The 13,957-nt window shown below is 43.8% G+C and overlaps 1 protein-coding gene and 1 pseudogene across 2 annotated transcripts in view; both read right to left on the bottom strand.

The window, feature by feature from the left end:
- Positions 1-1,804, bottom strand: part of Auh (AU RNA binding methylglutaconyl-CoA hydratase) — a 129,166-nt gene extending 127,362 nt beyond the window's left edge. Inside the window, exon 1 of one of the 2 annotated variants that reach the window (XM_004668347.2) lies at positions 1,576-1,804. In XM_004668347.2, coding sequence (XP_004668404.1) covers positions 1,576-1,804 — 229 coding nt within the window. Of the gene's footprint in view, positions 1-48; positions 172-1,575 lie in introns of those variants that run through there. The other variant, XM_045131167.1, reaches the window with a different exon arrangement.
- A 5,988-nt stretch (positions 1,805-7,792) lies between these two features.
- Positions 7,793-8,245, bottom strand: LOC101599521 (annotated as a pseudogene).
- Positions 8,246-13,957: the final 5,712 nt, after the last annotated feature.

Here is a 13,957-nt window from a genome sequence, read left to right as displayed (position 1 = left end):
CTGAATTTGATTCCCAAGCACACATGTAAACAGATTGGCTGCACACACCTGTAACCCCAGGCTGTGGGGAGTAGAGAATGGAGAATCACCAGGACTCACTGGTCAGCCAATCTGACTGAAAAAGGCAGCTCCGGGTTCAGTGAGAGACTTTCTCCCGGAAACACAGGGGTGAATGACAGGTCATCCAATGTTCTCCTCTGGTCTCTGCAAGTGTGTGCATAGGGCATGTTCATCTGCACACATGTGCATACACCACACACACCACACCAAACAAAATAAAATAAAAAAGATTATTCTGCAGGCAAAGGTAGGTAGATCGCCATGAATTCAAGGATACCCTGAGACAACATAGTAAATTCTGGTTCAGCCTAGGCTAGAGGGAGATCCTACCTTGGAAAAAAAAAATTATGTTGTGCTTGGGACTAAATGGCTCAGTGGTTAAGGCACTTACCTGCAAAGCCTAAGGACCAGAGTTCAATTCCCAGTACCTACATAAAGCCAGATGCACAAAGTGTCACATGCATCTGGAGTTACTTTGCAGCAGTTAGAGGTCCTGGCATGCCCATTCTGTCATCTGTCTCTCTTTCCCTCTATCTGTCTCTGCTTGTAAATAAAGTATTAGAAATAAAAAAATATTAATTAAAGATTATGGTGCTAAATAAATGGGTGTCAAAATTAGGGGTGGGAAGATAGTCTGGTGGGTAAAACCACTTACTGCACAAGCATGAGACCCTGAATTCAGATCCCCAGAATTCACCTACCAGCGTCCTCTCTAGTGCCAGGGTCTACAATCCCAGCATTCCTACAAGGAGGTGGGAGGTGGAGACAGGAATCCCTATGTTTGCAAAAGGACACAAAGATACCCTGGCAAAGAAGGTGGAAAGCAAGGACTAATGCCCGAGGGTGTCTTCTCGTGTCCACATGCACATCCACATGCATGTTGTAGCAAGTACAGGCTCCTGGACCTACACACTCGACCACGCACAAACACCACCCTTCTAACACAATTAAATGAGAGGTTGGTCCATTGCTTCAGTGTGGGCGATACCATATTCATGACCCCTTTAGGTTATACTGCAACTGAAGGAGGAACAGGGGCCTCAGTAGTGCTCAGCATTTTACCCTCTGCTCTGGAATGCATTGTTCAAGTATCTGTCTGCTCCTGGGACAGGGAGCCCAAGGGCAGGATGAGAATCACCCTAGATATCCTGACCCTAGAGTTAAAGACAAAAAAGGAGGGAATTCAAAATTGTTTAACTGGAGTGTGACAGCCCCCCAAAACTAACTTTGTAGGATAAAATAGATGTAAAAATCCTTCGCAGTAACCAAAGGCGTGCTCACTGTAGCTCCCACAGCTCTATGCCTACACCTGAGATGACGTGACAGCCAGGACCGGCACAGGCAGAGGCAGCGACGGCAGGCCCGGGGGCTGACCTTGGCTCTCGGGTGAGGCATTCCCCCAGCCCGCGCGGATGGAGACGCGCCACGCGACGTGGACACGGGGCGGGGCGGGGCGGGGCCTGGGATGTCACCTGCCCGCCGGTGGCCGCCCGGAGCCAGCAGTGGGCTGCTCACCTCGGTTCTCCTCCTCCAGGTGCCGCACCCGCAGCTCGTCCTCCGTCTTCCCCTCGGAGCTGTAATTCCGCCTCAGGGCGGGGCCCCCGGCCGCCGTGGGCAACCAGGCCGCCGGGCCCGGCCGCCGGACCGCACACGGGCCCGAAAGCCTCCAGCCCACGGCGAGCCGAGTGCAGCAAGCGGCCAGCAGGCGGGCGCGGCCTGTCTGCAGGGCGCCCGCCGCCGCCATGTTGTGTGTTTACACCGTGCGCCCGCCGCTCCGCCCCCTCAAGGCACTGTGCGCATGCGCACCCCCCACTAACCACGCCCCTCACCGGGTGGCCACGCCCCCTCAACCCGGACCACGCCCAGGCCACAGTTTGGGAGCCGCTCAGGTTGCAACCTGCCACACTTCATTGTCTGGCGTGTGCAGTACTGGCTTATCATTAGGTAAGGAGATAATGTCTTTGTTGCAAAGCTTTGGACGTGCTGAGAGAATTGTCTGACGTACCCAAAGAGATTTTTACCTCCCTGCACACCTTTGGCGATGCCCTGGTATTGTAACTATCCTGGCAGGAGTGAAGAAACCGGGTCCCTCTCTTCTGCTGCGACAGTGGACCCTAAAGAACTGGAATTTCCCCCGAATCCCTTGCTGGGGGCAGGGAAAGGCTGAAGCCCTGATGCCTGCCTGCAAGAGGGACTTCTCTCCCAGAAAGAGATTTCACACAGTTCTGGCAAATTGTCAGACCACGTTGCAGAAACAGACTGGACACAGTAATGGGCTGGATCACACCTTGACCAGTAGTGCTTAGTGGTGCATGCTTCTGGCCCTCTACTGAAACCTAAATTCTTGTAACATTAGGGACATGAGAGACATTGAATCCTTTATTGGTTCCTCTTAGCAGTGTGGCCACAGTGAATAAATCTCAGTTCTTTGATTTTCACTTGTCTCTCTAATTGGCATATTGATTGATGATGATGGGTAACGGAGCTTATCTTGCTAGAGTTGCCAGGAACAAGGGTGTGAACCTAAAACCCCCCATAGCAGGGTTATTGTGTTAAGAGAGGGAAAATCTTCCATCTCCTTAGTTTTTCCTGAACTGAGTGGTAGGACAGTGTGAGTCCTCTGATTGTTATTATAGGCGCCTGATAAACTAAACTAAACTACATCATTATGCCCACCTAAGGGCCCACCCTTTCCTGTAAGTGACAGTGGTGTTCTTGGGGTTTTTTGTTGTGGTAGTTTGTTTGTTTGGTTTCGTTTTTTGAGGTAGGGTTTCACTGTAGCCCCAGTCTGACTTGGAATTCACTATGTAGTCTCAGGGTAGCTACCTCTGCCTCTGGAATTAAAGACATGCACCACCACACCTGGCTGACAGTGTTGTTTTTTTTTCTGTTTGTTTGTTTGGTTAATGTATCTTTATTTGCTTGCAAGAGATACGGAGCCAGGGCCACTTGCTTCTGCAAATGAACTCCAGAAATAAAGCATCTGGCTTTATATAGGTACTGGGAAATTGAACCCCGGCCAGCAGGCTTGGCAAACAAGCACCTTTAACCACTTAGCTATCTTCCCAGCCCTGTACCTGAGAGTCTTAACTAGAGCTGGACTCAGCCAAAGCCCACTAGGCATAGAACAGGCTGAGGTGAAATTCAGAGCCTGAAGCTCTTCCAGAAACTCCTTGAGAATTTTCTGTTACCTGGCTTAGTATCAGATCTCAGGGAAGGCAGATATAGGCAGATCCCTGTGACTTTGAGGCCTGGTCTCAACAGAGAAAATCTGTTTAGGAATAATGATTTTAGAATGTGGCGCTTTGAGCATATTGTCACGCAATTTCTACTGTCATGCATTTTGTGTATAAGTGCAAGTTTCTCCAAGGTTGTGTACCTGCTTGGCTTTTATCCAAATAGAAAGAGCCAGTGGAATTCTGTTTCTATTTCTACTGCAGAAATAACCTTTGGACACCCTTATTGTTTCTTTCATAAAATTTCAGGTGGGAAATTTCTCTTAAAGGTTAGGACTAGGAAAACTTTGGATCCTTCCTGGCTCTTTTCTGATAACAGTGTTCACTTTGCTAGGTATTGAAAATGTTGCTATAACAGGTTCTCTTAATTTGGATTTGAGGTCTGTGGAGGCAGATGAGGCTCTGGGGATGACAAGGAGGCCAAACAGTAGACAAGAGAAAAGAGAAGAAGGGTAAGGAGGGAAAGAGGAGGAAGAAGAGGTAGGTTCAACAAGGGCCAGGGACTTCATTTCTCATTATGGGTTTTAATTGGTAGGTTTCAGAATCCAGATTTGTGGAGTCCTGCTGACTAGAGGGGGTCATTGTGGCATGTCTAGCTATCTAAGTGGGGTGTAAGGGTCAGTGTAGAGGGTCAAGTTATAGCCCTCAGCACCTTAGGATAGGGCCCCCAGGAGATAGTTTTATAGAACCTGGGTGGGCCACATTGAGAACTAGGGGAGGACCAAACCCAGAAACCTTCAAGGATGACTGGGTCCTATCTATGGTATAAAACTCATCTTAAAAATAAATACAAAGGGATGAAGAGTTGGATTAACAATTAAAGTGCTTGCTTGCCTGGAAAGGACCCAGGTTCAATTCCCCAGAACCCACATAAGCCATATGCACATGGTGGCGCATGTGTTTAGAGTTCATCTACAGTGGCTAGAGGTCCTGCCATTCTCTCTGTCTCTCTCCTCTCTCTCTCTCATAAATTAATTAATTAATTAATTAATTAATATAAAAAATAAATACAAAACAGCATAAAAGTATAGGAATTTACTGTACTACCTTTGGTGGTTTGAATGAGATATTCCCCCTAGCCTCATGTGTTTTGAAAATATGGTCTCCAGCTGGTGGCAATTTGAGATGTTGAGCCTTGCTGGAGGAGGAGTGTTGCTGGAGACTTGACCTTGAGGCTTATTATCCCAGCTTGTCAGAGCTACCCAGCTCATTCCAACTACTTCCACACAAATATCTAACAAGATCTTGCTTATTCCATTCTTTTCCTGGCAAGATAAAACTTCTGTCCCTATACCATAAGCCTAAAATAAAGCTTTCCTCCCATAAGTGGCTCCTGGTCATGTGTTTTGTCCCAGCAATGAGAAGGTAACTACAACTAGGAAACTTCATGGTTTTTTTCTGTTTTGTTTTTGTTTTGTCTTATACAGAGTTTCCTTATGCTGCTCAGGCTGGACTCCAACAACAGGTCCTTCTGCCTCAGTCTCCCAGATACCTGAGATTATGGGTTTTCTCCACCAGACCCAGTGAAAACACAAAATTTTGCTTATGCCTCAACCATTGTAATTATTGTGACTACTTCATAATGGGTCAGTAAATTATGATTATAAAACAAAAAGTTTTGGGGCTGAAGCCTAGTGGTTAAGGTACTTGCCTTTAAAGCCAAAGGATTAAGGTTTAATTCCCTAGTACCCATGTAAAGCCAGATGGACAAAGTGGCACATGCGTCTAGAGTTTGTGTGCAGTGGCTGGAGGTCCTGGTGAGCCCATTCTCTATCTGTCTCTTTCTCTTTCAAATTAAAAAAATTTAAATAATGTAAAATATTATTATATTATATATAATATATATTAATATAGTATATCATAAAATATAGCTGGCACATGCCTTTAATCCCAACATTCAGGAGGCAGAGTTAAGAGGATTGCTGTTTTGAGGCCACCCTGAGGCTTCATAGTGAATTCTAGGTCAGCCTGGACTACAGCAAAACCCTACCTTGAAAATAAACATGTATATATATATATATATTCTACAAAGCTCTTGATTCCTGTTATTTAAAATAAAACAAACTGCCGAACATGGTGGCACACACCTTTAATCCCTGCACTTGGGAGGCAGAGGTAAGAGGATCGCCCTGAGTTCAAGGTCACCCTGAGATAATACAGTGAATTCCAGGTCAGCCTGGACTAGAATGAGACCCTCCCTTAAAAAACAAATAATAATAATAATAAATAAAATGAAATGAAACAACCTCAGATAATAACTGTAGACAATTAGGACAACACCAAAGTCCAGAAACTTGAGGGTCTGGGGAGATAGCTCAGTTGGTGAAGTGTTTGAGTTCAGCAGAGGACCTCGGTTCAATCACCAGGACCTACATAAGTGCTAGGCATGCTGGTATGCACTTGTAATGACAGTCCTGGGGGGTGAGGGTGGGAGAAGAGACATGCAGATCCCTGGAATCATTGAGTGCCTAGTTTAGCCTAATTGGTGAGCTCCAGACCAGTGATAAATTCAATAGCAGATAAATGGTACACCTAAGGAACAACACCCAAGGTTGTTCTCTGACCCACACTTTCATGCCCACACATAGCCATAGACAGGCACATGTGTGCCAACACCCATACAAACATGCATACGCATATTCATCATAACACACATGCACAAAAAAAAATCAAAGAAAAAAAAACAAAGTGAGAACTGCCATTGTTTCAGTGGGCACAGGGCCTGGTGGAAAATTCAAAATAGATATTTTTCTTCCCTAATGTATGGAAAAACGTGATGTTTTCTCTAAAGGCTGAGACTTGAACTCTGGGTCTTATGTATTCTCAACACATGATTTATCATCAGAACACTTATTTTTTTTCTTTTTAAAACATTTTTTTTATTTTTATTTATCTATTTGGGAGAGAAAAGCAGAGAGGAGGGGGGTATGCCAGGGCCTCCAGCCATTGCAAACAAGTCCAGATGCATGCCCCACCTTGTGTACCTGGTTTACATGGGTCCTGGGGAAATCAAACCTAGGTCCTTTGGCTTTGCAGGCAAGTGCCTTAACTGCTAAGCCATCTCTCCAGCCCCAGACCGCTTATTCTTAAAAGTGACTCTACCATGACCATCACAACAATGCCAAGATGGACATTGAGGGCTGGGGAGATTGCTCAGCATTTAAAGTCACTTCCTTATAAAGCCTGCCAGCCTGGGTTTGATTCCCCAGTACCCATGTAAAGCCAGATGCACAAAGTAGCACATGCATCTGGAATTTGTTTGCTGTGGGAAGAGGCCCTAATGAACCCATCCATTCTCTCATTTTCTCATTCATTCATTCATTCATTCTATCTCTCTTAAATAAATAAATAAAAATACTTTTTACAAAGAAGGACATTGAATGAGAATTATCAAATATCAGAAACTTAATAAATTCAAACACAGAATTTTGGATCACAGGCCCATAATTACATTATTTTGACATATAATAATTACATTATTTTGACATATTAGTAAAGTATTTCAGTGCTTTATACTCCAATTTCTTACCTACAGAATAGCTATTTCACCTCATGAAGTCTTTAATTCCAATGTTTTCATTTATAAAATGAGGATTTGGCTGGGGAAATAGTTCAATGAGTTAAACACTTGCTTTGCAAATGTAAGGACCTGAGTTCAGACTCACAGAACTCATGTAAAATCCAGATGCCATAATAAGTGTCCATAACCCCAGCCTTCCATCAGAGAAAATGAAGGCAGAGACAGGAGAGAGATCCTAGATGTTTCTGGGCCAGCCATTCTGGTGTGTGCAACTGTGGTGGTTTGAATTAGGTGTCCCCATAAACTCATGTATTCTGAATATTAGGTCTCCAGCTGTTAGCAATTTGGGAATTGGAGTTTTACTAGAGGAGGTGTGTTGTTGGGGGGTGGGCTTATGGGTGTTATGGCCCTCTTCTCCTTGCCAGCGTTTGGCACATTCTCCTGGTGCTGTTGTCTACCTGATGTTGGCCAGGAGGTGACGTCCAACCACTGCTATTGCCATCCTTTCCCCTAGCATCATGGAGCTTCCCCTAAAGTCTATAAATAAACCTAAATAAACCCTTTCTTCCCACAAGCTACTTTTGTTCAAGTGCTTTCTTTCTGCCAGCAATGTAAACTAACTGCAACAGCAACAGTGGACAAGAGACCCTGCCTCCAACAAGACGGAAGGTAAGGACAGACGCCAGCGGTTGTACATTGACCTCCACACTCACGCCATGGCACATGAGCAGCACACATCATATACACATGCACACAGAAGGATTTTTCAGATATAGGTGTCACCTGTGAAATGAAGCCATTACCAGAATGTTACCAATAGCAACTGGAGAGACACAAATAAGCAACAGACACAACAGAAAACATAAAACAGAACTTTGACTTTTTTTTTTTCATTTTCAAAATGCTTCACTTTGTTTTCCCCCATAAGGTGGCCACACTTCATAAATCTTGAGCACATGACAGTCACATGAACTCTTCAGCTCTCTGTGGGCATCCTCTCCGGGAGCTGGGAGCCAGGACTCCAGGTTTCACATGTTAAAGCTTTTCCACAGCCACAAGTTCCTTTGATGTTTGGGTTGTTAAGACAAATTCACTGAATAATTTGTCTTCAATATAGTCCATTTCTCTTCCTAAAAGATGTGTTTTCTTCCCGATGGACACTCGGACTCTATCTGGAAAAGCTTCTTCATTACGATCTCCTTTTTGTCTTTGTATATTCCAGAGTATCAGAAAGGCCATCACAGCCCCTGGTGCTAACACCCACTTTCACACCTACATGTTCAGGCTTATCTTTAAGAAGCCATTTTATCTTGCTTGGTTTCATCTTGGCTGAAGGTGTCAGGGTGAGAGCTGTGAGGGTGGGGGGCAGGGGGGACTATTTCCTTTTGCTCACAGCTCGGCCAGTGGCTAGGACCAATGAAGCTGACATCTTTGTGGTCCCTGCACCCTGGAACCTTGGGCCCGAGCTCAAACCCCTCAACCTTTCTCCAACCTTTTTAAAAAATGGAAGCATGTTCTAAAATTATTTTGCTTGAACAATCAAGAAGAAAATAATATCTTGGCACAAACACCAAGCAGCTATATTAAAGACACCCATGAGATAGACTTTTCATAGGTCAGGGCTGGTCTCAGGGTAGGGCTTCCATCCTTGGGTCTAATGTAACTGTTCCCAACCACCATCAAGATGGAAAAAGATGAAGTAAATCCACAGTTTCAATTATCTGCAGTTAACTGCAGCCTGAAAATGTGAACAAAAATAAACAAATCCTAAGTTTTTTGTTGTTGTTTAAGGTGGGGGTCTCACTCTAACTCAGGTTGACCAGAATTCACTATGTAGTTTCAGAGTGGCCTCGAACTGAAGGCAATCCTCCTACCTCTGTCTCCCTAGTGCTGGGATGAAAGGCGTGCACCACCATACCTGGCTAACAAATTCTAACTTTTAAATTACAAGCCATTTTGAGTAATATGTTGAAATATCTTGTCATACCAACCACCCTATGGGGATTCATGAGCCACAGTTATCAGATCAACTATCATAGTACAGTGGTACTTGCATTTAATTAACCCTGTGTTTCTCTTCTTTCCTTTTTTCCCTTTGGCCTACAACTCATAATGTAGTAGAGCATGACCTTGAACTTCTGATCCTCCTCTCCTGACTCTGTGTGCTGGTAGTAGAAAAGTGCACTACCAAGCTTGGTAATTGAACCCAGAGCTTCATGTATTTATTCCCAGCCTATTCCTTATTTCTTATGTAATTGTCTAATGGGTGGTGTGTGTGTGTGTGTGTGTGTGTGTGTGTGTGTGTGTGTGTCTGTATGTCTGTGTGTCATTTTACATGGGTTCTGGGGATAAAACTGAGGCCCTTGAGCCTACACAGAAAGTACTCGTAACTTCATGTGCCTTCTTCCCAGACCTTACCTAGAGTATAATGGAGCTAGAGAACAGAATGGTAACAGTAAAGGGGACAAGGGCTGAGAGATGGCTGAGTGGTTAAGTGCTTGCCTGTGAAGCCTAAGGACCCCGGTTTGAGGCTGAATTCCCCAAGACCCACGTAAGCCAGATGCACAAGGTGGCACATACATCTGGAGTTCGTTTGCAGTGACTGGAGGCCCTGGTGTGCCCATTCTCTACTTACCTGCCTCTTTCTCTCTCTGCCTGTATGTTGCTCTCAAATAAATAAATAAAAATAAACAAAATAGTAAAGGGGACAAGAGAAAGTATATGCTCAGCTTAGGTAGCCACAAACAAGGTGGCTTAAACAACAGATTTTATTTCCTCATAGCTGTGCAGGGTGATATCCAAGGTCAAAATGCTGGCAAGGTTAGTTTCTTCCAAAGCTTATCTTCTTTGCAGGCAGATAGTCACCTTCTCACTGTGTCCCCACATGACTTCTCCTTTGTGTATACATGACCCTGGTGTTTCTTCTTCTGCTTAGAAGGGCAACATGCTATCCCAGTAACACCTCACTATTATGAGCCTTTGAACCTGAATTTTCTCATATGCACATATGGTCACACTGGATTACAGCACCAGCACGTGCATTTGGGAGAGTCAGAACTCAGTCCATAGAGGAGTTAGTTTGAGGTCTTACTATGTATCCCAGCCTGGCCTTGGACTTAAGATTCTCCCGCTTCAGCCTCCCCAGAGTGAGGTCACAGATGTGCACTACCACAACCTGCCCAGCAAAGGAGTTCTTCCTCGATTTCCCACCACCAGCTCTGCTGACCTACACCGGAGCTCTGACCAGTCCCAGATCTAGAGCCGATACCTGATATTATCCTCTGACCTTTACATATATGCTGTGGCACACATGTACCTACCTACCTACACACACACACATACACACACACACACACACACACACACACACACACACACACGCACACACACACGCAGAAGAACAGGCGCTGGGGAGATGGCTCAGCAAGTAAGAGCACTTGCCACCCAAAAATGATGGCCTGAGAGGGCCTCATTTGAATCCCCAACTCCCATTTAAACAGCTGAGCATGGTCACATACACTGGTATCCCCAGTCTTGTGGGGAGAAGAGACTGGAGAATTACTAGGTCTTGCTGGTCAGCAAGTCTGATCAATAAAGCAGCAGCTCCAGGTTCAGTGACAGACTTCAATTCAAAGAAACAAAAGAGTGATAGAAGAAGACACCATATGCTTTTGCACAGGGTACACACATGTACACACACAGACATACACATGTACACAGTAGACACATGTGCCTACACTAGGCATTCACCCACACCATACCAACACACATGCCAGTGAATACATAAGTAAGTAAATAACAGAAGGTTAGTTCCCGACTAAGCCATTGATCACTAGTGCTTTCAGCATTTGGGAAAGAACAGTGCAGGACATCTGACTGATTTGTGACTATCCAGAAATGTGCCCTTCCTCACAAACCTACCTCAGGACTTTGCAGTGCTGAGATGCCTGTGTCCAAGTCATCATTATCTCTTTGGGTGAAGTAGTTTGCATGTGTATCACAGAAAGAAGAATCAGAGAGCACTAACCACTAATGGTGATCCTGGCTCAGAGAGGGCATGCTGCTGGAGATATGGGCTGAGTTTCTAGAACTCTACCTGCAGGTATGGGGCTGGCCAGCCAGCTCAGATGGAGGTCAAGCTTACATTCTATTATGAGCTAATTTTTCAATAATTTGAATTTTATTTATTTATTTATATGAAGCAGAGAAAGAAGGAGGTAGAGCATGTGTGCACAAGGACCTTCAGCCACTGCAAATGAACTCTAGATGCATGTATCAATTGGTGTATCTAGCCTCATGTGGGTAATGGGGAATCCAACCTGGGTAGTTAGGCTTTGCAGGCAAGTACCTTAATTGCTGAGCCATTTCCCCATCCCTCTTTTGTTGTTGTTGTTGTTACTATTGTTTCTTGTTTCATTTTCTTTACTCAAGGAACCCTGGGCTGCTGTGGAATTCACTATATAGTCTCACGCTGGCCTTGAACTCACAGCAATCCTCCTACTTTAGCCTCCTGAGTGCCTGGATTAAAGGCGTGCACCACCAGGCCCAGCAAATTTTGTTTTTCTTGAGATATGTAGCCCAGGCTTGCTTTAAACTTGCTATATAGTTGAGGATGACCTCAAACTTCTATTCTTCTCACCTCCACTTTCCAAGTTCTGGGATTACAGGCATGTGCCATCACTTCTAGTATATGTGGTGCTGGAGATCAAATCCAGGGCCTCATGCATGCTAGGAAAGGACTCTGCAAACTGAGCTACATCTCCTACCCTAGTCTGTTCCCACAGACTGGACAGCTTATAAACAAAAGAACTTTATTGCTTATGGATCTGGAGGCTGGGAAGTCCAAGATGGAGTGCTATCAGACTTGGGGTGTGGTGAGGGTCTGCTTCCTAGTTTATAGAGGATGTTCTTTTTTTAATTTTTTTTGTTTGGTTTTATTTATTTATTTGAGAGTGACAGAGAGAGAAAGAGACAGAGAGAGAGAGAATGGGTGCACCAGGGCCTCCAGCCACTACAAATGAACTCTAGATGTGTGCTGCCCCTTGTGCATCTGGCTAAAGTGGGTCCTGGGAAATCGAGCCTCAAACCAGGGTCCTTAGGCTTCACATGCAAGTGCTTAACCGCTAAGCCATCTCTCCAGCCTGAGGGTGTCCTTTTGTACAACTTCTTGTGACAAAATGTGTATGGGAGCTCTCTGAGACTGCTTTAGTCTACCACATCTTCCCTACTGAACTATTTGAAACTGGGAGCTAAAATAACTCCTTCCTCCCTTAAGCTATTTCTGCCTAGTACTTTGACCACAGTGACAAAAATCCAACTGATAAAATTCCCAGAGCTTACCTCCTAATACCATGGCCTTATTGTTTTGTTTTGGCTTTTTGCCAGGTAAGATCTTCTTCTATGCCAGGCTAATATGGAATTTACTAAGTAGTCCCAGGGTGGCCTTGAACTCATGGTGATCTTCCTACCTCCACCTCTCAAGTGCTGGGACTACAGGCATATGCCACCATCGAGCCTATATTTATCTGCTGTTTGTAGTTTGAAGATACAATATATTAAAATACACAATTATGATTATATTTATATCAGCTGATTAAATTTTAATGGGCAATATTTAGCCTTTATGTTGCTTAGGAAGATAAAGTCCTCAAGGTTAGAACAGGGTGAGTCCGGGAAGCAGGCAGGGCTGTGACGTGGGAGGAGGGGCAAAAGTGAGGTTCCCCCAGTCTCTGGCCATGTTGTTTCTTGACCTGTAAGGTTACAATTTTGTTTGCAACAGTTACTGGAAAATCAGTACTTATATGCTCTGTGAATTTCCCTATGTATAATATATGTCATGATTTTAAAATGTTAGGTGTTAAGAGGCTATAATGGTCAATAGAACCATTTGGTTACTATGGTGTTGTATTGCTTTTATAGATTTTAAAAAACTCTGATTATGTTTCTAAATTTTAACTTTTAATATTGTCTTGGAAATAGACTGCCTTAAAAAAAGATATAATAACTTGACCATGATGCAATAACTTCTAGTACAATACACATTGGGGTAGGAAAGACTATTAAGATTTCTTCTTGTATCTTTATCTTCCTGTAGCTTTGAACTTGTATACATTTATATACATATGCACATATTTATGTAGATATCTATAGATGCATATACATGCACATGGAATTATACACTTACTTGTTCTCTTTTTACTGATGGAAAAAATGAATTTTTAGAGACTGGTCTCATTATGCAGCCCGGGCTAACTCTAGCTCACGATCCTGCTCTTCATCCTCCTGAGTGCTGAGGTTACGGGTGCACACCACCATGTCAGTAGAATAGATGACTTTAAGAAACTGGAGAGTATCAGCTCAGGGATTTGATTTTTAAAAGAAGCAAAAAGGCATCAAAGTAGAAGTGCAACTAGTTAGGATGAAGATGGAATTTAGCAACAGAAGAAGGAGGACAAAAGAGGGTTATGGGGGCAAATACGATCAAATGACATCATATATATGTATAAAAATGCCAGAGAGCCGGGCGTGGTGGCGCACGCCTTTAATCCCAGCACTCGGGAGGCAGAGGTAGGAGGATCGCCATGAGTTCAAGGCCACCCTGAGATGACAGAGTTAATTCCAGGTCAGCCTGGACCAGAGTGAGACCCTACCTCGAAAAACCAAAAAAAAAAAAAAAAAAAAAAAAAAAAAAAAAATGCCAGAGAAACAAGTTAATTTAAAAACATAAGCCTACCATAACATTCTCATCCTCAAAATTAAGTCTTTTTTCATGAAAAACACAAAATAGCTTCAAATCAGTAATTATATAAAATTTTCCACCCTATGGTGTAGTGTATAAATGGTTCTGCTTTGGACTAAGGCCCAAAGAGCCAATATGATATATTCATTTCCCAACCCCAGCACTTCCTGAAAGATCCTTGTGGAATCACCAGATTCAAAGCAACAGTTTGCCTGGCATGCAGGGTTTATTTTAAGCAACCAAATTGATAAGTAGTTCAGGAAATGAGTCAGACCATATTTTAATCAGCAACATTACTATAAATGTGTCCAGTAGAAACATTCCAAATGTGCCATCTCATCTGAAGCCTCTTGGTAATTATCTGTCTCAAAATTAGAAAACCTCATATCATTAGGCTGGAGC

Source organism: Jaculus jaculus, chromosome 12 (genome assembly GCF_020740685.1).
Source record: "Jaculus jaculus isolate mJacJac1 chromosome 12, mJacJac1.mat.Y.cur, whole genome shotgun sequence".
NCBI classification, from domain to species: domain Eukaryota; kingdom Metazoa; phylum Chordata; class Mammalia; order Rodentia; family Dipodidae; genus Jaculus; species Jaculus jaculus.
Note: the sequence above shows the minus strand (reverse complement) of the source record. Positions and strands in the feature narration are given on the sequence as shown.